The sequence below is a fragment of the Beta vulgaris genome, chromosome 3, assembly GCF_026745355.1.
Source record: "Beta vulgaris subsp. vulgaris cultivar EL10 chromosome 3, EL10.2, whole genome shotgun sequence".
Classification (NCBI taxonomy): Eukaryota; Viridiplantae; Streptophyta; class Magnoliopsida; order Caryophyllales; family Amaranthaceae; genus Beta; species Beta vulgaris.
In genome coordinates, this window is record NC_079204.1 from 10,135,228 (window position 1) to 10,161,922 (window position 26,695).

Here is a 26,695-nt window from a genome sequence, read left to right on the forward strand (position 1 = left end):
TATTCTGATTGTTCTTCTTGAAGTTTGCAGTAGCTTTTTTGAACCTGTCATTCTTAGAAACAGAAGATTCCACAAGGTTAGCTTTAACAGAAAGTTCATAGGAAGAAGAGTCCTTATCCTTTAGTCTGTTGGCTTCTTCAATCTTCATGTGACTGACTAATTCTTCTAGCGACATATCTCGCTTCTTATGTTTGAGATGGTTGCGGTAGTTAGACCATGAATCAGGAAGCTTCTCGATTAGGACATTGGCTTGCAGCACCTCGCACATCTTCATACCTTCAGCTAGGATGTCAGCAACTAAATTTTCATACTCATGGACTTGGTCCATGATTGGCTTATCATCAACTATCTTGAACTGTAACCACTTTCCAGTGGCATACTTCTTTTTTCCGGCATCGTCAGTCCCGTATTTCTTCTCAAGGTCTCCCAAACTGATTTTGCTGACTTATTATTAATAAAAAGATCAAATAGGGCATTTGTCATATGACTCAGAAGATGACCTCTAACGAATTTGTTGTGTTTTTCGTATTTTGCGATTTGACCATCTAGATCAGAATGTGTAGCATCAACAGTAGCAGCGGCTGGAGTGGCTTGCTGAGGGCAGTCAGTTGAGAGGACGTAATCAACCTCGAGTTGTTCAAAGAAGATCAAGAGCTTTTGAGCCCACCGCTTGTAATTAGTACCATCAAGCGCTTCTAGTTTGAGAGATCAGGAAGAGTTTTGAACAAGGATGAATCCATGATATGAAATTGCAGATGAATGAAAATTTTGCTTCTAAATTGTAGAAAAATATAGCTCTGTAAAAACAGAAAATGGATAACAATGTGGGCCAAAAAGATTAATGTGATAGAAGCTGTGACGTGTTGGAAACACTGTCTTAGAAGCAAAATTCGCCCCGACTATGGTGCAATCGGAAGTGGCGTTGCCCCCCAAGATTTTACACAGCTATTCCCTTAATGTGCACTCAAATAAGGGAAATTAAGAACTCATAGAAATGCTCAGAACTAGATAGAGAAAATCAGAAAGAAGAGAGGAAGAATATATGTTTTTCTGTAAAATTCTGAGGACAGCAAACACTTTTTATAGCCAAAAACAAAGTGTAACTGAAGAGAGATTTTAGGAGAGAAATCTGCCAAACTAAATCTGTCAAATTAAACCAGAAAAATCATCCATAAAAGCTCTCTATATTTAAGGAAAGAAAACAGATTTAGGGGAGAGAAATAAGCAGCTGTTACAACACATTTAAAACAGAGTGGAATAGACTTTGTAACTGAAAAGTTTCATAAATCTGAACTCTCAGATACAACATGGCCCTAGACTTTGTAACTGAAAAGTTTCATAAATCTGAACTCTCAGATACAACATGGCCCTTTTAGTCTATACCACAACTTCTATTTGCATTATATCTCCAACAGCAATGTCACATGATCCTTCGGTCCTCCCTATGATTCGTCTTCCTCTTTCTCTGCTCACATCCATCACATATCTCTCCTTTCATTTTTCTTTCCTTGCTAACTTTTACTGTGGGGAAACAAACAACGGAAAGCTATTTCACAATCAATCTTCTGTTGAAGATTGATTTTCAATGGAAAATCAATTTTAATTGACAATGTTTTCCATCCAAAGAAACATATTGGAAGTGCTCCAGAATCACGAAGACTTAATTTATTATTTTCTATCTTATTGGAGGTATACAGTGGGTTAATGACATCGAATTCCTTTGTTAAGTTTGTTACTATTAGTGGGTACATGTTCACCTGTCCTCAGTCAATTGCTTAATTTTAGTTTCATTTTGCTTCATGCAACACCTATCTTAAAGGCCTCTTTTGATTCAGTAATTATGCAAGCAAGTTAATTTTTGTCTTCTTGGCTTCCCATGCATAAGTCCATGGCTTGCCTTTGTCTACTTTATTAAAATCTCCAGCAAAAACTCACTTGGTGAAACAATGCATTGAGTGTTAAATCCTGGCTGTCAAAAACAGGGGAAGTGCAAATTTTGTATCTCCTATAAAATGAAAGGAACAATTTCATTTTCAAAATCTCATAAGAACACAAAATACACAGATCGAATCAGATCAACATGCAAAATAGCATACCTGGGAAGTCCCATTATTTACTTCCATTGTTGTGTGTATGGTTAGAACATCAGGGTGGCAACTCCAAAATAGACCATCCAGAAATGCTGAAAGAGAAGATTCGGTGAGCACCCAATAGCACGTGTAGTGTAACTTCAACTCTCGGAGTTTGTAAGATGATCCAGCAGCAAGTTTCAGTGAGTTGACTTCAAGTTCAATCTTTAGATTCCACATTAACAGAATTAGTATCTTTCTGATATTGTAATATTAAGCTACAAAATAAGAACTTTGTCTTATAGAGATATAATTTGCACTATTGGGTGGTAAGGGTTGTTCTTGAAACAACAAAAATAGTCAACAACAATTCAACAAGCATCACCCTTCACCACCACCCAATATAAAATTTCCCAATGATTTTATTAGATGGTCCAGAATTATTATTGTTGTATAATACAAGTGAAAGGAGGTTACAAGATGTCCACTATTTGATACCTGAGATTCACAACCTGTTAAGTCCAGCTCCAGAGCGTTGAATATGTTGGATTTGATAAGAAACTCTTTTAGTGCAATGAACCATTTGATGCTAACAGACGTAACCGACACATATAAGTGACTATCACAATGAACTTGGGGACTTATTATAGACAAACAGAGCTCTGGTTGACCATTATACCAAAACGAAAGCAAGTTTGGAGCATCAATCGTTGCCTTCTCCAACTCATCGCACTCGACAATTGTAAATTTCTTCAGCCATTTACTTGAGATTTCAATACTCCTTAGCATATAGCATGAAAAAAGCATTAAATTATCTAACGATGGAAGTTGTGATACCAGCAATGAAACAAATTTATCCGTGACAGGTGCATAAAAAATCTCTAATCTCCTCAAGTTCTTCAATGCACCCACATCTACATTAAATGGCCAAGAAAACTTTCCCCAGTAGTTGAAGTTTCTAAGACTTGATGCTTTGACGTACGAATCATGCAAGTCGCTTCTTAACCCAGGAAGTGAAATACTCTTAAGGCCAGTACAAAACTCAAGCTTTAAGTCAGTCAAGGGAGAGATAGAGACGATACGCTGAAGAATAGATTCGTCTATTGTTGAATTGCTCAATTCCAAACATTGAAGTGAATGGAGCTTTATGGTCCCATAATATGGAAGCACCACATTGTAAGACTTCAACACTTTCAATGATTTCGCGGAAAATACAATCTCAGGCAACCTATAATCTGGCGAATTTACCTCTGAAATGTTGAGATCAATCTCCTCGACTTTGTTCTGCACCGCGATTCCCACCCATTTATCAATAAACGGTGCTAACTTTTTATCAACGCTGGGGAACTCGAGGCGAAATGTCCTTATGAAATACTTTTCCTCGGCGTATCTTCGCATAGTTTTATCTATGTATCCCACATAAATTTGAACCAATTCCTCATCATACCAGTTTGCAGCATACAAATTCTCAAAATACTGAGGCTCAAAATCCAAAATTGGCATTGAAGCCCAAGCATTATACCATTGTTTAGACAATATGCTTGTCCTACAAGCCTCTTCAGTTTTAAGAAATGAGAGAATCAGATGAAGGATAAATTCTGGGAGTTCTGATATTCTATCTAAATATTCAATTTGCCCTTTTTTTGATTTCATTTCTCTCATCATAATTTTCAGTGGGGAATTTTATCAAACAGATGGCGTGCACTATGTAAAATCCTGATCTTTTTACTATAATCAAAGGTTTTGCAATGTCACATAAACATTCCCATGTTAAATAAATTGAAAGTAATATAAACAGATTTACCTTTTTCAATGATTTGAATCGAGCAGATATTTTCTCAATAATGGAAATTCAGCAAAATCGTGTGTATTTGATCATATCAAAAACTGAAATTACTACTCTGTAAATTTTCTCAGGATATTGTTGTGTAAAAAAGGATAATTATGCAAAGGGGAAATAGAAGAAGGTAAAAAAGCGAGAATCATAGAGTGCATTTGAGGACGGAACTTTCATGAATGAAAGCGCGGGAAAGTTACTCTATTGGCGCCAAAAAAAAAATATTTCCTCCGTCTCAATTTAGTTGCTACATGTGCTTGTTAAAAAGTTTACGAGATGCAACTTCAAACACCAATATCTTGAGTTATATATGAAAAAATTATAAAAATTGTATATTTGGAAAATACAAATTAGGATGAATCAAACAAGACCCAACATAACTATGTTTTTTCTTATGTATATGGAGAAAAAGGTAGTCAACATTTTGATGTGAATAGTGCCTACGGTCAAAATGTAGCAACTAAATTGAGACGGAGGGAGTATTATGAGTTAAACTGCTTAAACCTTTGACGCTAAAACATTTATTTTTTGTTGGAGAGCGCGCCATAAGAGGTATGATGTAGACGCCATCTCCTAAGATTTTTGCCATCTTTCGTAAGTGATTTTTTTATTGACTTTTGGCTTTTTAATTTAGTTAGATAGTCAAAAAAATGTTTGATTATTGGCTAACTGGCTTTTAAACCAAAATAAAAAAGTTGTCTTGAGCAGCTTTTTGGATTGGCTTGTTGGCCCACAAACCCTCTAATAAGCATCCAACAACTATAACTAATTTAACCAAATACTTTTACAACAACTAACTTAAAAAGCCAATACATACAACCAATGATTCCAGCCAGTCAAACCAGCCAATAGTCGATTGTCAAACAAATCCTTTAACCTAAAACGCTAAATTTTTGACAATGAAATGAATATGTACAATTGGTAAAACATGATCAATCATTAGATGAGAAATTCCTAGTTCCAACTTGGGAGTAATGAATCATTTTAAAATTATGACATTTTGTAAATAAGTGAAGTAAGGTAACTAAGATTTCTTTTTGAAAAAAGAAAATAAACTTAATATTCTTTTATTGAAATAATAATATTATATGATAAATAATAAATGTTGTACTGTTTAAGTGCTAATGATTTACATAAAATGAATAATATCATATAAGAATTTATATTGTTGTATAAAAAAGTGAATGATGCTTGTTGGATTCTCATTATAATATCATGCACTGGCAGTTCAACACTCTACTAAACCTTGTGGTTCTGAATGATCATATAGTTTTTTTATAGTAAATTTAGGTTTAATCTATCATTTACCATCATTGCTCTAACCCTAAATGTAAACTCTAACCCATCCTAACCCTAACCCCCTGCCAGCCAGCCCAGCCCCACCCCCTCTCCCACCCCCTTTTTGTTCACCGGCAATTTCCCCTACCCCCTCTTCGTTCACCGGCGATTCCCCCCCCTCTTCGTTCACCGACGATTTCCCCCACCCCTCTTCGTTCACCGTCGTTTTGCCGAATTCGTTTCTTTGGGAGGAGCGAAGAAAGAGATCTGTGTGCGCTGAAGGAGGAGCAAAGAAGGAAATCTGGCATCGACCAAGGCGTTGTGTGACACTTGCTGTGGTCAGCGTTGTGCGAAGGAGGAGCATGAAGGAGGAGGGGGACTGTGCTGACAGGGGGAGGGGCAAGGGTGTTGCGGCGGTGAGGGAGGGGGAAGGGTGGGGGCTACCAAGGGGTTAGGGTTATGGGTGGTGTTAGGGTTAGGGTAAGGATTAGGGTTAGGGTTAGGGCTTAATGATGACAAACTCGTAAATAACGCTAACGATAAGTTAACGAAAGTTATAAAAAGGGTATTTGGTGAACGTTTTCGAAAACTCAGTGGTATATGGTTAATTTTTGGAATATTGAGGGTATATGGTGAATTTTTAAATTTGTCGTGGGTATTTAGTGAAAAACCCGTAATTACTATCGACTTCATGTAGGTTGAACCGTTGAAGTGTCTTCAAAATGTTGTGCGTTCTCTCTCAACCCCCAAGCCTACCAAGGCTATTCTCACTCTAAAAAAATCTCTCTCGAAACCCTAAATCCCACACAAACAATAGTCGCTTCATAGGCTTGCTGGTGGCTAGCCCCTCAACCTCGTCGCCAGCGAGCCTAGCAACATCGTTGTTGTCATTCCATTTTCTTTCTCGGGTTGTTTCCATTGCTCCTGCGTCCTCCGTCGTCATCCCCAGTGTCTCCCCTTTCCTTCCCCTATTTTTACTTTTTGACGGTCTCCCTTGACCACCCCTTGTAGTCGACGGTCTTCCTTATCCCCTTCCCCGTCATAGAGTCATCCCTTCCCCCATCCATGCAGTCGCCTCGCCCATCCCCTTCTCGTAGTCGCGCCACCCCACCTAAGGGTCTCTAAGTTTTCGTCCTCTATCTTCATTAAACGCGTGCCGGTAGCTTCCCGTCCCGTCCCCGACCTTTTTAGTTTATCAAAGTATCTAGGTTTAGTTGCCCCTTCCCCACTCCCCTGATTTCGGTGCCTTGGGTTTCCTTTCCCCCATCCGCGGTTCGAATTCGAAGTGGTTAGTTTCTAGATTCCTCTTCCCCGTTCCCCTACTTTAATGTCACGGTTTAGAGTTTAGTGTCTTGTTCCCCGTTAGTGTTAGCTGTTGTATGTTTCACTGGCTCACTAAGGAAGCAATAGTTGGTATGTGAAAGTTACTTACAGTTTTGAAAGTCAGGTGGTGTTGTTGACGGCGTGATTTTATGTTTCAGGGGTTTGTTTGTTTCGTCGTATGTCTCGTTTTATGTTCTTTGTTTAAGCTTTAATTCAGGTTTATTCAGATTCAATTATGCAACTTTAGGGGTTCAAATATTGGGTAAGATGAGAGGAGGTTGTCACTTTAATCCTGTTGGTTAGCTCTTATAGGACAAAGATTGCACGGTTGGATCTTCGAATTCGCAATTTGGGTGAATTATTTCACTATAATTCGCCCTAGGTTCATGTGATACCTTTCGAAGTCATCATAGTTCAAAAATGCGTCTTGTGAAAGGCCCTCCAATTTAATATGGGACAAGCATCATTCTATATGCATTTTGAGTTATAGTCTTGTGAAACTAAGCTCTGGTTACCCTTGCAGAAGGGTCGGAAGTCACCAAATAATATGACTTTGTTACTTCAATCAGTATAATCCCAGGAGCTAAATCTGTTAGTTCAAGGACCTTGGGATTTATTGTCTAGCAGAAATTGGCGTATGCTAGATGAGACGCGAGAATCCATTTCCGAAGATCATCTCGGTTTCGTATCTCGACAGGTTCCCCTTCGTTTCAATTCTTCGTCAATAAGACATATAACCAATTCATACCTATCATCGCTCGCGACAAGTTTAAGGTGGACTGGGCATGTAATAGTTTGTTTTTTTCTCATATAGTACCTAAGAACAAATGAAGCTCCTTTAGTGTTGTCTGATATGTTGTATGTTTAGTTGTATTAGCATTAGTTTGTACTTCATTTTTTAATTAATGCAAGTCTTTCCTTGTAAAAAAAATGTTAACTATACCAGATCCATAAGGCGAACTATGACAAATCTGACATAGATAATAAGGCCATAAGATGCAGGGTTGGCGATTCGACAGATAACCATACACCCAATCAATCAAATTTATGGATGAAAACCCAAAGTTATGCATATGATAAACGTGTGATTGATGGATCGGGTCGGATTCAGATGTTGGTCCATCCAATCCATCACTAGACCCATCCATCCACCCACCACCCATCATATATAATTATATATATTTCATCCGTTTTGAAATAATTGAAATATTTTTTTCTTTTATGTGAGAGTTTTTTGATAGACTCGTTTCACTTATTTCACAATGGAGAAAGAATATAATAAATTTTTACATACATACATATATATGTCAATAAGTATTAATAGTTTGATCATTGATGTCTATTTGTAACATTTGGGTTGAATTGTGATTTTGTCACTAGAAAGTGATATAATAGAAGCAACTATTAGGACATATCACAGTTGTTCTCAAATCTTGATTTTGAGTATAAAAGTGCGAAAACTGCATTTGTATAACTTATCTTTGTTCCATCCGATTCATCACCTGATGATGGGTGAATCAGATATGGATGAAGGGTAAATCGAGTGATGGATGAATCGGGTGGTGATAGATTGTTGACGAATAGAGTTTCACCCGACACATCTCTGATCCATTATCACTTCTAATAGACTAGTACGATGAACATCCAAATGATTCTGTACTACTTGAAAGTGGTATGCTACGTTCAATCGTTCATTGAGAATATTGCATAACATCAAATCGGTGTTCACGAAACAATTTAGCATAAAGTAAGAAGATAACTAGGTTTTTTGCCCGGGCGATGCCTCGGGTCAGTTACAATAAACAAATATGTTATTATTTTTTATTTCATATTTTATTCTGCTACTTTTCGTAATTTTTGTCCATTAAGAAATTGAGAAATTCACGTCACGACGTGATAAGTAAAAAAAAAAGCTTTGAGTTTGAAAACAATACCATAAAAAATTGTGGTAAGAGAATATGACATCAAATTCTCTTGAAAGTTACGTAATAAGATTGTTAAAGATATACTCTCTCCGTTTTTTAAAATTGGTACATTTTCCTTAAATGGTTGTTTTTTTTTTTAAATTTCTACAATTTTCTTATTTGGCCCACCATAAATTGATACTTTTATATTTGTTTCTCTTTCTCGATCCAAAAATACTATTTTTCACGTTTTCTCATTATTTTACATTAAATGGATCAAAAAATACACTCCAATTTGAAAGTGACATGACATAAATGGTTGTGCATACAACAATGTAGCAATAAAAAAAACGGAGGGAGTATATACTTGTTAAGTCTTTTTAGTTAACTATAATTATTACAAGACTTTATCATATTTTATTTCAAACATTAAACAACAAAGTCATAGTATATTGATGGTTAAGCGCTTACTTTTCATTTCAAAGGTCACGTTTTCAATATTTTTCACTAACATTTTTTTAAAAGTGAGGAGTATACATGAACATAAAGCATTTGCATTAGAAATTTAAGGAGAGTGCCACGTGGCACATAAACGATCTTTTGCACGTCTTTTAATATATCTGTATATAGGGCTGGCAATCAGGTCGGGTTGGGTCAGTTTCAGGTTGACCTGATTTGTATTTCAGGTCACTTACCCCTGACCCAAACCCGACCTGATTTATATTTCAGGTTGAAAATCCTAACCCAAACCCGACCTTATATTTTTCGGGTTGACCCGAAACCGACCCAAAATGACCTGAAATAAAAATCTAAATATCCAATGATAAAAAACTGCCAACTTAATTCAAAAAGCTAATGTACATGTAACATGTTTAAGATTCAACATTCAAAGCCGAAATTTTCAGGTTGAAGTGAGTTGGGCTTGGACCAATATTATAACCTAACCGGCTAAGGGCTAACCTAAAATAATATAAGTTATTTTTAAATCAGGTCATTTCGGGTTATTTTCAGGTTAAAAAGGTCAACCCGAACCTAAACCATTATATTTTCAGGTCGGGTTGGGTCGACCCATTTTTTTTTTCAGGTCGAAAATCTCAACCCAAACCCGGAATTTTCAGGTCAGTTTCAGGTCGGGTTATCAGGTTGGGTCAGTTTTTGCCAGCCCTATCTGTATAGATTAGCTCTTTTATTTCTCAAAACCAAATGCTTTTTTTATTTCTCATCTGACCCCTACTAGGTATTTGCTTGGTTTATAGTTAAGTTGACATCCGACAGTTTGGCCGAGTGGTCTAAGGCGCCAGATTTAGGCTCTGGTCCGAAAGGGCGTGGGTTCAAATCCCACAGCTGTCAAATGTTTTTGCATATTTTTGTTATCAACATTTCCTCGACAAGACTCACTTGTGCCCATGTAGTTGGTTACATACTCATCAGGTATACTTCATAAATTCATATCACTACACCACTCCAAAAGCAAAAAACTTGATAAGTTCACCAGAACAGCGACTATTCAAAAATCAAAAGGAATGGCCCTAGAGATAAGTTTCATATTTTCGTACTAATACAGAATAATTATAGGTAGAACTTTAATACTATGGACTAGAGATTTTTTAAAAAAAAATTGGTAAGAAAAATTCCTCTGGACTACCTTCACACAGGGCCCCTACCCAGAGGCCAATTACAAGCCAGACACCCCCCAACCCCCTTAAATCCCAAGCAAATGCATGGGGTGGAAATTGAACCCTAGATCTTGCTAGGGAAGATGGAAAAGCTCACCACTTGAACCAACCCTAATTCTTTGTAGACTAAAAATTTATCATTCAAAAAGAACCTATCTAGTCAGTAGTCACCATGGTAGTTCTCAGTATACCATGTATCTTGTGAGCACTTAAAACATGAAGGAAGAACCTAATCACAATGCTTCTGGCAAAAGAAGAATGTTTTAGAATGCATCGAGATCAAACCAATTCTAAGCTTTCACACAAGTCTGAGACGGCTACCAGTATAGTCTGAACCTGATTTCCAACTCAGAACAAGAGAGTAACCCAGAGAAATCCACCTCTTCAGCTTCAATGTGTTTCAAGGCATGTCTCCAACATTTCACTTTGTCCTTCAGTGCCTCCAAGAGCAACTACAAAACAAAGATTTGACAATTAATTATAATTTGAATGTGCCATTGCTGATCTTTCAAAGCGATCAATTCGATCTTACAATGCTTTAAATGTCTTTTTTGGGGAACTGTTAATGTTAAAACTGTTGTTTATTATGACTGCCACAATATGTTAATATAGAAACTGTGGTTGATTTATAGTAGACTGCTTCCATCCTAAACTACACTGACAACTCTGATATATGATGGTCATTATTTTGTTAAACTGGCAACTTAAAGAAAATGCCCACATTAAAAAAATTGAAAAGTACAAGCATGAACACAAAATATTCATGAAACTCATGGATCACCAGGTCATGTATTCACACAGAGGAAATAGAACTATAGCTATTGATTCTGTCATCATTTTAAAAATGCTGCAACTAATAATAATGGTCAGTCACTCAGTACTCTAAGACGCTCTGAAGATTGAAAGGGTAATTACTCAACTAGTTACTTATTCAAACTTCAAATCTAACGCTTTATCACCATTTCTGCACACTGGTATGACATCACTATTTCTGCATACGGGTAATTTAGAATTTATATGAAACATTAGTTCATTATTTCAAGATGGCACATAACAACCAGCAGCATCCCATGATCGTCATTAATCAATGTTAATCCAGATCCAATTTTCTCTAGAGGACGCAACGCATTGAGTGCTGATCCCTGGCTACCAGAAACAGGGGAACTACAAATTATGTCTCCATAACATGGCAATGAAGAATACAACCCTTTTTTCAGAAAATTATTACAATACAAAGTTAGAGGTCAATACAACATCAGATCACCCTGCAAAATAACATACCTCAACAGTCTCAGTCTGGAAATTAATTGTTGTTTGCACAGTCAGAACATCAGGATGGCAACTCCAAAATAGACCATCCAAAAATGCTGAAAGAGAAGATTTAGTGAGCATCCAATAGGACGTTTCGTGTAACTTCAACTCTCTGAGTTTGTAAGGTGGTCCAACAAGTTTCAGTTTATCCTCTGCAAGCTCGATCTTTAGATTCCACAATACGTAGTTAGTATGTTCTCCATATTACAGTGGTATGCTATGAAAAATGAAGCATTATCACATAATTATACATTTATATAATAGAAACAAAATCATGCAGTTACATTTGCACTATTGCATTGTAGGGGTTATACGTAAAACAACAAGTCAACAACGACCATCACAATCGATCAATAGAGAAATCTCCAATGACAGTTTTAGATGCTCCAGATGTATTATAGTTGTATATTTACAAGTAAATGAAGTTACAAAACACCATAATGTCATACCTGAGATGTACATTCTGATAAGTTCAACTCCATAACCTTGAATATCTTAGATTTAGTGAGAAACTCCTTCAGTGAAATGAACCATTTGATGCTAATAGATTCTACCAACACATATAAGTGACCATCACAGTTAACTTGGGCATTTATTATAGATAAACAAGGCTCTGGTTGGCCATTGTACACAAATGAAAGCAAGTTTGGAGCGTCAATTGTAGCCTTCTCTAACTCATCACACTCGACAATCACGAATTTCTTCAGCTGTTTACTTGAGATCTCAATATTCTTTAGCATAGTGCATGAAGAAAGCGTTAAACTATCTAATGATAAAAGTTTGGATGCCAGAAAAGAAACAATGTCATCGGTAACGGGTGCAAAGCATATCTCTAATTTTCTCAAGTTTCGCAGTGCATACACATTCATCTCACAAGGCCAAGAAACCTCATTCCAGTAGATAAAGTCTTGCAGAGCTGATGCTTTGACGTCAAACTGCAACCTCGTGTGATCCAAAGATTTACCTGACTCATGCAAGTTATTTTTTGTCCAAGGAATTGAAATACTCTTGAGGCCATAACAAAATCGAAGCTTCAAGTTAATCAAGGGACATAACGAGATGATACGCTGAAGCATAGACTCATCTATTGTTGCATTATTCAACTTCAAACACTTAAGTGAATGAAGCTTCATAGTCCCATGATATGGAAGTACTACATTGGAAGAATTCAACAATTTCAATGATTTAGCACAAAATACAGTCTCGGGCAACCTATATTTCGGCAACTCTGGGAGAATTATCTTGAGATCAATCTCCTCGACTTTGTTTTCCACCGCGATTTCCACCCATTTATCAATAAATGGTGCTACCTTTTCATCGAATTTGGGGAAGTCGAGGCGGAATTTCTTAATGAAATACTTTTGCTCAGAGTATCTCCGCATAGTTTTATCTATGAATTTCACATAACTCTGAACTGTTTTCTCATCACACAATTCGACGTAATACCATTTACTTCTATACTGAGGCTCAAAATCCAAAATTGGCATTGAAGCCCAAGCATTATACCATTGTTTAGACAGTATGCTAGTCCTACAAGCTTCTTCAGTTTTAAGAAATGAGAGAATCAAATGAAGGATAAATTCTGGGAGTTCTGATATCCTATCCAAAGATTCCATGTGCCCTTTTAATAATTTCATTTCTGTCATCATAATTTCAACTGAGGAATTTTATCAAACAGATGGCGTGCACATATATAAAGACTGAACGAAGATTAAATTTTACCTTATGGAATGCTTTGAATCAACCCGCCAATTATCATGGGTCAAAATTTCAGCAAATCATTTGTATTTGATCATTTCATACTAAAATTACTCTTATCAATTTTCTTAGAATATGTTGCAGAAAAACGATCATTTGGGAAAATAAAATAGAAGAAGGCGAAATTCTAGGGTTCACAGAAAATATTGTAATTTCTATGAATGTATAGATTTGAGGCCGAATTATCTTGAATGGAAACGCGGGAAAAAGTATTTTTTTGGCGCCAAAAGGTTGTGTCAACCCTCAAAACGCTGATTCTGTTAGAACTTTGGCAACTGAATCGTACAACTTGGAAAATTAAATAATTGATGAGCATTAATGTATTATAATATCATTTAGAATAAGTATTCATGTTCTTAGGGAAGCGAATTGTGTTGCTGATGGGATAATTCACCACGTGCATTCAACTTCTAATCTTTCGTATGCTTTAGGGTGTCCTTGTCTACTTAATCTCAGCCCTCTATTTCTTATAGACTTGTCTTATCCATTAATTTTGGGGTTGTGCTATATACAGCAAAAAAAAAAGGCTAAATACAGTAAAATATCTTTAAAAACTAACCTACCCTTTGGGGGGTTATCTATGACAAATGACCCCCCCTTTAGGAGGGTCATCTACGGCAAATGACCCCCCTTAAATGACCCCCTTTTGGGGGGTCATCTATGACAAATGACGCCGCTTTGGAGGGGTCATTTATGACAAATTACCCCCTTATACGGGGGTCATCTATGACAAAAATGACCACCCTATAGGGGGGGTCCCCTATGATAAACGACCACATTCCCGCCATACCCCTACCGCGTCAAACATATAATATAACCTAACACGAAAACTTTAGGCGCCGACTATTATGTTAGGGGGATGCGATAGACCCATTTCAGAAATTTTTCCAACCCTAACACATCCAACTTTATAAATAAATGTGACTCGTTGGCTTGTGTGCACAAGTACTTATGTCATAAGTGCTATATACAACAAAAAAAAAAGGCTAAATACAGCATCTAAAATTATGCCTAACTTAACCATGGTTAATTTAATTTTTTTTTAATAATATACTTGCACAATTATTACTCATCCGATAGCAAATTTGAGAATATAATTTCACTCACCACAAACACTTTTCCCTTTACCGCGTAAGTCATATTTTATATTTTTTCATAAACGACCCCCCCTTAGGGAGGTCATTTGTCATAGATGTCCCCCCCAAAGCGGGGTCATTTGTCATAGATGACCCCCCCTTAGGGGGATCATTTGTCATAGATGACTCCCCTCAAGGATAGGTTAGTCTTTTGATATGTTTTGTTGTATTTAGCCTTTTTTTTTGTTGTATATAGCACTTATGTAGTTTTGTTGATCTTTAAAACGAAAAAAATTGTCGAATATCAAATGAACTATTAATTATGAATTTATTAATGTATAAACAATTAGTTCTAGTTTTAGTTTAATCACAAATTATTGGAACAGACTGTCCGATTTTAACATAAAATTAGACGAACTCAAGACTCAATTTTTTTAACAAGTCCATTTCATTTCACTCTAACCCAACACTATCATAGTCATCCCTTCTCTTCTCCTTCCTTTTTTCTTAATTTTCGAACTACAACAGATAATTTTAAAAAAACTAACTCGGTAGTCTTACCGAACGGATTAAAGTAATCATTAAATGGATTAAACTAGTCACTGAATAGATTTAAAAATATCATTACTGAATAGATTAAACTGAGCACGAAATAGATTAATCGAGTCCCTAAATAACTTGGACCTTATTAGACCTTATTGGAACTTTAAAAATAATGATTATTAATTATCTCTTATGATAATTAATTTAACAAAAAAATTACTATTTATATATTTGCCTATACATAACTTTCATCACTAATATATCTAATAGTGTTGTTTTATTTATAAAACACTAGTAGAAAATCAAAAATTAATAATCATTATTATTATTGTTAACCTTAATTATTATTATGTAATTATTATTATTATTATTATTATTATTATTATTAACCTTAATTATTTGACCATGATTATAATTATTGTTAACCTTAATTATTATTATTATTATTATTATTATTATTATATGTAATTATTATTATTATTATTATTAACCTTAATTATTTGACCATGATTATAATATTATTCAATAGCAATATGAATAATCAAATAATAGACAATAATACAAGTATAATACTATACATTGTGGTACTTTAATAAAAATTCTAATAAAACATAATCAGCTAATAGTAATATGAATAATAAAATAATAGACATAATACAAATAAATAATAAAATAATAGACATAATACAAATAAATAATAAAATAATAGACACTAATGCAAGTAAATACTATAAATTATTGTGGTACTTTAATTATAATTCTAATAATAAAATAATCCGCTAATAGTGATATGAAATTATGAATAACAAAATAGTGGACAATAATACAAATGTTTATTAAACATTGACTATTTGGACCTTATTGGACCTTATTAGACTTGATTGGAACTTATTGAATCTTATTAGACCTGATTGGAACTTATTGCACTTGATTGGAACTTATTGCACCTGATTGGAACTTATTGAACCTTATTAGACCTTATTGGAACTTATTGCACTTATTAGACCTTATTGCAACTTATCTGAACTTATCTGAACTTATCTGAACTTATTGGACCTGAAACTTAATTTTTTAAGTTGAACAGAACGCACCCTTTTAGACCTGATTGGAACTTATTGCACCTGATTGGAACTTATTGGACCTTATTAGACCTGATTGGAACTTATTGCCCTTATTGGACCTTATTGTAACTTATCTGAACTTATATGAACTTATTGGACCTGAAACTTAATTTTTTAATTTGAAGAGAACGCACCCTAAACTAGTTATTATGCTAAAAAAGGTGGCATGTTCTCTTCTTAATATTGGACTTGGACCGTGCCTAATTTTAATATAAAATTAGGCGGTCTCTTACAAGACTAACTGTAATTTAATTATGAAAGTTAATTGAATGAATGGTGTTTTTAGATTACATATAAATGATCTAGATTAGACAAGTATCGTGGCTAAAATTTTATTGTACTCATTGTAAATCATCCAATATATCTACTAAAAATAGACATTAGTAATAACAACTAATAAGTGAAGTCCAATGTAGAAGAATTAATACTTTTTTTTATTGTTTGTATCTAATGAATAGTTTACTCGATCGGAGACTTAGGGTAGATGTATCAATCTCCTATTTATAACATGGCAATACTTTGCTATATGATTATCATATCAACATGTTTCTCATACATTCTTTAAAAGATGTCATATTGAATAATTCAGAACATACCAATTAATTTTTTTAAAAAAAGCTAAATGAAGATGATAAATTATAACTTGAACGCACATATCACCGATGATCAAGTCACCAAAATTTTGTTCATATTTCTCAAGTAAAAAGTGCAACAAGGAATTGGTAGCGACACATTATTATATTAGAACTAAAGAAAATAGTTATTATTTTTGTCAATCACTAAAAATAAATTAACAAGCTAACATAAAATCTACCACTAGTATAGTAGTATTTGCTAACAAGCTAAGGGAAGTTTATACATATGAGATATCAGTGATAATTAAGCAGCAACTACTATAGGACTTCTAACATAGTGCTTTCCATCTGACCATAGCAACTCTCCAAACCTGTATTCTTCTGACTTTCCACCTCTCACTTTAGAAGTCAAAGTCACCTTAAACTTCTTCTCTTCTCCAACTTTCTCAAACTTCATCATCTTTGGTGTCACAGTAACTGATACTCTTAACGGTTGACGAACACGAGCTACATAGACGCCAGGTGGTCCGACATTTTTCACAGTTCTAGTAACAGTGACAGAGCCAGAAAGTTTAGGAACTGTAATAGAAGGGTAGTTGAAATTCAGAAGATTTTCTTTGTTATAGCTAGACTTTGAACATTTGTGTGAACCATTGTAAAATGTTTCAATTGTAGTCTTGTTGTAGCCAATGGAACATAAGAAGTGCAAGTAGTCAGTTGCATTTAAGTCATAGATCAACCCAGGATCCATAGCGCGAGTTGGTCTGACATGGCCTGCACCATAACCAAATGGAGTGGCCTTAGCATAGTTCGCATCTTCCATTGGGTTGATAGTGTTGTCTCTAGTTCTAGCTGTATAAATCAAAACAATGAAAATGGAATTTGTAAGTAATTACCGTTAAGAAGTCAGTTAAGTTAGTTACAGTCTTACAGAAATATGTGGGATTGATTACCTGTAGTCATTATAGCAGATCTAATAGCAGCAGCACTCCATGTAGGGTGAAGTGTCTTCAAAAGACCAACTATGCCAGAAATATGAGGGCAAGACATAGATGTACCAGAGTCCATCATGTAAGAAACTCTACGATGATCGGAAGGTTCATCTGTCGGACTCACTGCCTGACTGTATGCCGCAATTACATCCACTCCTGGTGCTGTGATATCAGGCTGTAGAACACATAGAAAGACAATTAGTACACCTAGGACATTTGTTTGATAAATATGAGTTATATAATCTAAATTGAAGCAGAATCACGGTACTAAATATTCTGAAAAACAAACCTTCAGAAGCTCTGGTGTAACAGTATTTGGGCCTCTGGAGGAAAATGCAGCCATGTAAGGAGCAGGTTTGACATTAAAGGTTGCTTTTGAATGAGTAAGGTAACCCATCGGCTTACTGTAAAAAGAAATTAAGCTCTAAATTAACACCAAAAAAGAGGAAACAGAGATAATTTTGCATGTAATTTACTATGTAGGAAAAGATGTAAATAATTACGCTGTGGAATTGATGTATTTGAATACGGCTGATCCATCTTCATAGCTGATGTGTGCTGCAGGAAGAACATGAAGATCAGCAATAACTTCATTGCCATCTAATTCGTCGTTGCAAAGAATCATGCCAGCAGCTCCAGCAAGTTTTGCTTGCATTCCTTTATCAACTCTTGCATTGCCTCCTCTAAGGCAAGCTAAGATCTTCCCTTTCGCCTTCTTCTCATCCAACGTTCCTGGCTTGCAGAGGAGCCTACACAACATATACATAATTCAGTTGCTAGAAACTAAGTACTAACCATCATTGACGTTTGGTTTAAATGATAATAATAAGTTGCTATTCTTACGCGTCACTAGCAGATGCATTGGCAAGCTTCGCTTGAGCAGCAGACATGAGTGGATATAGTGTATTTTTTGGCAATGCCTTTGATAAGCTTGTACCCTGTCAAATCAGAAAATGTGGCCAATATTAGTTAAACAAAAAAAGGCCAAGTCCTAGGAAAGACCGTATGAAGCTCAGACCACCTTCAATCAAAGTAAGCAAAGAGTAATATAACTTACAAAAGACAAATGAAATGTTGAAGAGTTAAATATCTATATATGTGCACATCATAAAAGTTGAAGTCACAAAATGATACTCGAAAGTTAACGAAATTCATTTTTGAGAAAGCAAATCTAGCAACTAGTCTGAGACGAAGTGAGTAGTTCAAACATCGAGTGAAAGAAACATATTGATGGTAAAGTTCAAACCTTAAAACGATGTCCATCGCCAAGCTCGACAAACGATTGGAACTCACGGTCCATAGTACTAGCACCAACAGTAAGAATCCATGGAGCAACATTGCTCACAGAACCCGGAGTAGGCCCAGAATTTCCAGCAGAACAAACCACAGCAATACCATTTTGAACAGCATGAAAAGATCCAATGGCAAGACCATCTTCAAAGTAATCAGTAGGGTCACCTCCAAGTGATACAGATAGCACATCAACGCGATCATGAATGGCCATATCAAATGCAGCCATGATATCGGAATCGAAGCATTCATTGCCATTAATAGGTGTCCAGCAGACCTTGTATGAAGCTACTCGTGCTCTCGGTGAGCCGCCTTTCAAAATGCCAAGGGGAAGGCCATTCATGTTTGCTCCACTAACAAAGTTGCCTCCTGCGGTTGATAGAGTGTGTGATCCATGGCCGTCGTAGTCCCGTGCTGATTCCATGAAATTTTCTACTTCTCCTCCGAAGGCTTTATAGCCTTTGTTGAAGTGTCTTGCTCCAATCAACTTCCTACAGGATTGATTTTTGTTGTGTTAGTACAAAGTATTACACTCATTTTCTTGATGATCATTTACAGGATAGTAAGAAACCACACAACATTTAAAATTATGCCTAACTTAACCATAGTTAATTTGATTTTTTTTAATAATATAATTTCACAACTATTACTCATCCCATAGCAAATTTGAGAATATAATTTCACTCACCACAAACACTTTTCCCTCAACCACGTAAGTACTCTCTCGTCGCTGCACCCATTTTTTTAATTATAATTGGGCTTCAACTACGGAGGTCGCTTTAATAAATAATAATAACAACAGTTTGATGAGTACTCCATTGTTTAAATTTCAAATTTATTGTTATATTATTCAAAGTTGGTAGGTCATATTTCGGGTTGCGATTATGGAAAGGGGGTCATTTATCATGACTCCCCTTAGGGGGGTCATTTGTCATAGATGACCGTCCCCAAAAGGGGATCATTTGTCATATATGATCCCTCCAGAATAGGTTAGTCTTTTAATATATTTTGCTGTATTTTAGCCTTCTTTTTTGCTGTATATAGCAAGGGGATGTGCTATATACAGCAAAAAAGAAGGCTAAAATACAACAAAACATATTAAAAGATTAATCTATCGTTGGGAAAGTCATCTATGACAAATGGCCCCCTTTTGGGAGGGTCATCTATGACAAATGATCCCCTAAGGGAGGGTCATCTATGACAAATGATCCCCTAAGGGAGGGCCATCTATGATAAATGACCCCATTTCCATAATCGCAACTCGAAAAATATAAAATATGACATACCAACTTTGAATAATATAACAACAAATTTAAAATTTAAACAATTGAGTACTCACCAAACTGTTGTTATTATCTCTATTATATAAGGCAACACATGGGGGACACCAAAAAATAGAGACATAACTAACTCTCTCGTTTGAATGAAAAAAAGGGGGGAAAGTAGGACATTTAAAGTAAACATCAATATTTTGAAAAAACAAAATGTAAAGACGGTTTTTCTACCCCGTCAAAAGAAAAAAAAGACGATTTTCTACCCAATTAATTTTATTTTCTACTTCACATGCTATCGCACGCATTGCGTGCATATATGACTAGTTATTTATTAAAGCGACCTCCATAGTTGAAGCCCAATTATAATTAAAAAAATGGGCGTAGCGACGAGAGAATACTTACGTGGTAAAGGAAAGAGTGTTTGTGTAGAGTGAAATTATATTCTTAAATTTGCTATGGGGTGAGTAATAGTTGTGAAATGATATTATTAATTTTTTTTTAATTAACCAGGGTTAAGTTAGGCATAATTTTAGAGGTTGTATTTACCCTTTTTTTGCTGTATATATCACTTAGAAGAATAATTGATATAAATTAATAAGATTAAATGACATAAATAACGGTACGGGAGGGAAGATTTTGGATTATTTTTTATACTTTGCTCTGACCCTGTTTATGGTTCAATCTCTATTATATAAGCCAAAGGGAGCAATGGTGTCCCTTTTTGAATTTACATATTCACCCCTCCACAACATAAAAGTTAAAACCATTACACACATAAACTTACAAAAAAAATTTAACCAAATCTCTATTAAACCCAATCAACTCATATAATTGTCAATCACATAAACTTGCCAATAAAAAAGATTCAATCAAATTAAATTTAAATCCAATCAATTAAAAAAAATCGTAATCAAGAACTTACCAAAAATTAATACCATATACAATAAAAAGAAATGACATTCTCATTACAAAGACAACTCATATACAAAATTAATCACAAATATAAACTCCAAAAAGAATTCAGTTTTTTATTACTTGGATATACAATTTTATCACTGATAGTTACTTTAAAAATGTTTTTAGATACTATTTGTAAGTATTTAAATACTTCTTACTCACCAAATAAAGGTGAATAAATACGTACTTTTATTTTATATCAAGTAATAGTTATGCTTAAAATATCATTCACCGCACGCATAGCGGACAGTAAAAGCTAGGAATATACTAAAGGAAAAAAAAAGGTGTTATGTAAACTGGTATTAGATAATTAGAATGATTTCAAACATTGAATGTATCGATCCTATAAAAAAATCAACTACTATTTAGTATTTTACATTTTTATTGATTTTAAGTGATATACTAATATTTATGAATTAAAGACCTGCCATTTGTTTCATAATACCACCCCTATTTTACCATTAAAATCAAAAAAAAAAAAATACAAGTTGTGGTCAATAATAGGAATGAATTTTTCACGTAGTTTTCAAGTTTTACGAAATTCACGAGGTATTCCTGCGTTTTTAAAAATTCATCGGGATACTCTTTGTTGATTATGTTAATTTAAATGGCCATAAATCACTCGAACCCAACCTAATTCGTATATTAACCCACATTATGCAAAAAATATCCTTTTATAGTGATATAAATCTTTTTTTTACATGCGGTCAACTTTTAAAAGACTTTATTAGGCATAATATGAAATATTAAGGGAGTTAGGATAAGGATTAACTGATCGTCCATTAAGTTAACATAACCAACACCAATAAATTATTGAAGGTGTTTGGTACATTATAATTTATATGCAAACTTAAATAGTACCGGATAAATTTCGTAAAACTTCAAGGGTACCTAGTAAAAAAAATCCGATAATAGAAAGGGGACTAATAGAACCTGTTGCAATGAACTCGACCAGTGGTGACGTTGTTGTGCTCGCAAATACCTTTCCACCTCGATGGAATAGGTCCAAATCCTTTGTCATTGAAGCTCTCAGATTCAGGCCAAACACCTAATCATAGTTTTATGGTTGGCAAAAATTAGAAATAATCGCATGTTATACGTACGAACAGTATGCAGCCAAATATGCAGAAAAAGAAAGAACAAGTCTATTAATTTTTTTATTATTATGAGAATTGTGATAGGAGGATATATTTACGATATTTTCTCCATATATTTAGGAATATAGTTTTGTATATAAGTAGCATTACTTAGTTCTTAACTGATCAGGTTTTCTAACAGATTTAGGACTGACACTTGTGTAACCTATATATCTATATGATTAATATACACAAGTGTCTATCTTAACTCTGTTAGAAAACTTTGTCAGTTAAGAACTAAGTAATCCTAATTATATCCGAAATTATACCGCTAAATTTATGGAGAAAATATCTTAAATATATTCTCTATCAAATAAATAGTGATATCATAAATATTGTTCCTTCTTATACCCCAATTAAAAGAAGAGATATGATGAGGGATAAGAATGTAAAACCAATTCAATAACCAGATCTTAATTATCCACTTCAACGGTAGAAAAACCAGCTTTTAGGGCGTGTTCGGCAACAGTAACTGTGGTGGTAGTTTTTAGATGTGATAGTAGCGGTTAGCTGTGCTGAGTTGTTAGTGGTTGGTGTATAGCTGTTAGCTGTCAAGTAGCGGTATAAAATACTGTCAAAGTAGTTGTTTAAGAATAACTAGTTAAAAACTCAAACAAAACTTTAACATATGATTTATACACCACTAAACGTTCCCCCCAAAAGCTATAAATTGTAACTTTTGACAAACACTACTAAAACACTACTTGTACAACTAAAAGCTACTTACACCACTACCTTGCCAAAAGCTATTATTTTTTCTAATTAGTGTTTTGACCAAGCCAAGACACTAAAAGCTACTTACAAAACATGTGCACGTTATTCTATTGAATAAATGAAGAGAAAAATAAACTCTAAAACTTTATGCACTAGTAAATTGATCTAGAAACAAGGCTTTTAGGCTTAAGCCGTGGGAAACTACATGCATAAATTGTGTTATCTCTATTATATAAGGGAAGGGGGGAGCTATAGTGTCCCCGAATGAAAGACTATGTTACCCCCTTCCCATTCTAAATTACAAATTCACTTACAAGTCAAAGGGGGCTTCAAACAAAAATATAATTATAACAATCACTCACAAGTCAACTAAAATCATAAAATTGCAATTCACTAAAATGAGGAAACTTTATAAAAACTTAAAAATTCACTTACAAACTACAGCCTATGAAAAAATTGACTTGAAATCAAAGTGTCCACTTTCTTTACAATTTATGAAGTAAAGTACTTAATTCAAAAATCAACTAAAAACTTATAATATTAGAATCATAAATAAATTCAATATAATTTCTATTTTGTTCATAGAATTTAACTTTTAAAAGTAAAAAATAAAATAAAAAGAATGGTGAGAGACTTAAGTGATAGAAACTAAATCAATTAAATTTTGCAACTAAAAACAATTATACTTCGTATGTTTAATGCTCAAATTTTGACTCTTGTGCCGAATAAAATCGAGTTTATGTTTTGAAAAAAATTCAAGCACGCATCACGTGCAAAAAATTCTAGTTTTATTGTAGATGTAGAGCATACCAGTGTCGAGGTTGCCAATAATAGTATCTTCACCAAATCTGGCAGCGCTCCATGCTTCACTCGGTTTGGCATTGTTTTCTAGTAGCATGAAATCCCAAGAGTGTGTTGTGTGTAATTTCTTTCCTTTGTTCAGGAACACGGATACCACACTTGGATGTTCTGATTTTCGCATAATTAATAAGAAAATTATAAAATGTACACATTGATTGAAAAATAATTAAACATAATCTAACCCAATAATTATGAATTATATATAATAGTAACAATAGTAATAACAATATCCTGTTGCATCAATTCCAAAAAAAATAAAATCAAAGAAAATTTGAATTTGATTGCTTATTTTGTTTTTCTTAAAAAAAATAGGTCCAGAAAAGTCCCAAAATTAATTTCATATTCTATTGCTTATTTTGACTTTATGATCAAAATTTGAAATTTCTTTCCCTTCAATATTAATATTTTGAAATTAAATAATATATTATAAAATTACAATTGATAGATGTGTCTACAAATCTCATAAAAGTGATTTTTCGTAATTTATAATAGAAAATTATGTCAACTTTCATTCATAAAGAACAAAAACAAAGAAAGTACTAGCAAAAAATCGTATACATCTCACATAAAAATATGAAAAAGGTGAAAAAGACGTAAATTTTTCTTTGCGACATAATTAACAAGTCTAAGATTTAATAAATATATATATGATAGTATAAGAGTTTGAAGTACTTAACCAAACATGATTCATCAAATAGATAAAATTTAAATTGTCACTATTAATAACTTGTGCATAAATCAAAACATATAATTAATTACCTGCTATTTCTGCTGCTTGATGCTCTTCAAGATTAGCAGCAAAACCATTTATATGCCGCGTATACGAGTAAAACATTGCATCCTTTGCCTCTTCAAGACTATATATATACACAACAAATACAAATATATAAATTCACAAATTATAAAATAAAACCTTGAGGCAAAGAACAAAATTTATTATTGAAATAATCCTTTACTTCTACATACCTTCCAACAAAGTTTGCAAGGAAATTATGATGATAATCAGTCACTTGATCGAAATCCTTTGTACTAGGATTTGCACCATGTGAGTGCGCTCCCATATATACAATGTACGACTACATACGAGTGGCGGATCCAAAACTTTTATATTAGAGATGCAAACTAAATTAATATCAAATTATCCATTTTGTTACTTTCGACATAGTGGTTTAGTACTATCAAGGGTAAATTTTTATATCATTGAAGAATAAACTTATAGTCTAGATTTTACCTGTTTTGCAGCAAAAGACGTAGCATGAAGGAGCGATAACACGAGAAACAGCGTGACGATCTTCATGGTTTATTTTTGTGTATACTATATGTCACCACTAATTTGTTGAATCAATAGCACATTATATGCAATATATATATGTGTGTGTTATCAATTATTATAATTCAGGTCTAATTAGAAGTCTTAGCAAGAGAACCCTAGTCTCAGCAAACTACTAATACTATCTGAGTTTTAGCTAATCCGAATCAATAAGATAAAACTTGAGTTTATCTTTTTCTGGGTTGTTGGCAGATATTCTTAAAAAGATAAAAATTAGCTATGGGGTTCAAACCCGAATACCAGACCCAAAAAATTGGTGAGGACTTGACAAGACTCAAGAGTGCAATTCAAGTATATCACCCATCTTGTGGCCTTGTTTTTTATGAAGAAAACTTGTCATTTGCACGGATGCTAATCTGACTTTCGTGGACTTGATCCACGTTAACATTAGTGTTCATTGCCAAAATCACGTATCAAATTTGAACGATCCACTATATCATTCAGAAACCTACTCTATCATGCAGAAACTCAATATATCATTCAGAAACTTATTATAACATGAAGCTACATCATTTCTAAACAATTCACTATATCATTCAAAAATCCACTATATCATGAAAAAACTCACTATATCGTTCAGAAACCCTCTATATCATGAAGAAATTCAATATATCATTCAAACACTACTATTTCATGCAACCAGAAACTAAATATTTGTATATGTTAAAGCACATGTCACGATATATACTACATAACCTACATCTCCCTGCATATTAAAACATTAAATTTAAATCCTCCATTATATTGCATATAATTTCACTATATGTTTTTTATTAATAAAACCTATTATATAATATATAAGTTCATTACATATATTTCTATAAAACTCACTATATGAAGTTAATATGAATTACCAAACCCAGTGCACACTAAGTTCCGTACATCGGGTCCATTTAAGTTCTTTTATAAAATGTAAAACAACTAATTATTCTTAAGGCTTTTCTAATCTATGCCACAATGCACAGGTTAAAATTTTCCATATTTCACTAAAAAAATTATAGTGCAACACGAATCTATTTAGGAATAATAAATAAGGATAGATATTGAACATAGAGGGAATCATATGAGATTTTTTTAGTTTGATTGAATTTTGAAATAGAAATCAGGTAAGATTTATTAGTTTGATTGGATTTTGAAATGAAATTTTTTTGTATAATAATATCATATATGGAAAATTTGACGCTCTTAACTAGAGGTGTAAATGAGACGAGACAACTCGCGAGCTACTCGAAATTCGTCTCGGTCAAAGCCGGACTTGAATGAACTCAAATCGAACTCATCAAGATGTTGGCGAGTCGAGTTGAGCAACTCGATACTCGACTCAAAAACTCGTGAGAAGCTTGATAAATTCGACATTTTTCAACTTTAGGATTGCTTTTATCATCAGACACTTGCAAGTTACTCAAAAATTACTCGGTCAAAACTCGAATCGAAATGCTAACGAGTGGAGTCGAGCTAGCTCAAGCTCAAACTCGAACTCAAACTCGAACTCGACTCGCATAATTTACACCCCTACTCTAAACCTATGCCTTATGGTATAGGTTAAAAAAAATCATATTTTTTATGAAATTTTAAAATTATTAGCCTATGTCTTGTGATATAGATGAGAAAAATCCATCTCATAAAACAACTAATGCAAGTGGAGCAAACTCAAGCGATTATACGACCTT

General features: G+C 34.1%; 2 protein-coding genes and 1 non-coding gene across 4 annotated transcripts; 1 reads left to right on the forward strand and 2 right to left on the reverse strand.

Annotated features, from left to right (window-relative positions):
• The first annotated feature begins 9,681 nt into the window (after nucleotides 1-9,681).
• Nucleotides 9,682-9,761, forward strand: TRNAL-UAG (transfer RNA leucine (anticodon UAG)). Its single transcript has one exon. It is a non-coding gene; the product is annotated as a tRNA-Leu (tRNA).
• A 186-nt stretch (nucleotides 9,762-9,947) lies between these two features.
• Nucleotides 9,948-13,430, reverse strand: LOC104906409 (putative F-box protein At1g49610). 2 transcript variants are annotated; one of them, XM_010695150.4, is made up of 3 exons: nucleotides 11,848-13,276; nucleotides 11,369-11,563; nucleotides 9,948-10,539 (listed from the first exon to the last, which is right to left on the reverse strand). In XM_010695150.4, exons 1-3 carry the CDS (start codon nucleotides 13,045-13,047, stop codon nucleotides 10,405-10,407), a joined length of 1,530 nt encoding a protein of 509 aa, XP_010693452.2. In that variant the 5' UTR covers nucleotides 13,048-13,276; the 3' UTR covers nucleotides 9,948-10,404. The 2 variants fall into 2 exon arrangements, with proteins under 2 accessions (XP_010693452.2, XP_019107940.2); XM_019252395.3 differs by lacking the exon at nucleotides 9,948-10,539 and having other exon boundaries at nucleotides 11,420-11,615; nucleotides 11,848-13,430.
• A 3,345-nt stretch (nucleotides 13,431-16,775) lies between these two features.
• LOC104906491 (subtilisin-like protease SBT5.4) lies at nucleotides 16,776-24,992 on the reverse strand. Its single transcript, XM_019252369.3, has 11 exons — nucleotides 24,927-24,992; nucleotides 24,662-24,771; nucleotides 24,455-24,552; nucleotides 23,645-23,803; nucleotides 21,918-22,032; nucleotides 18,710-19,244; nucleotides 18,307-18,401; nucleotides 17,967-18,212; nucleotides 17,753-17,867; nucleotides 17,425-17,638; nucleotides 16,776-17,323 (listed from the first exon to the last, which is right to left on the reverse strand). Exons 1-11 carry the CDS (start codon nucleotides 24,990-24,992, stop codon nucleotides 16,776-16,778), a joined length of 2,301 nt encoding a protein of 766 aa, XP_019107914.3.
• Between the last annotated feature and the right edge of the window lie 1,703 nt (nucleotides 24,993-26,695).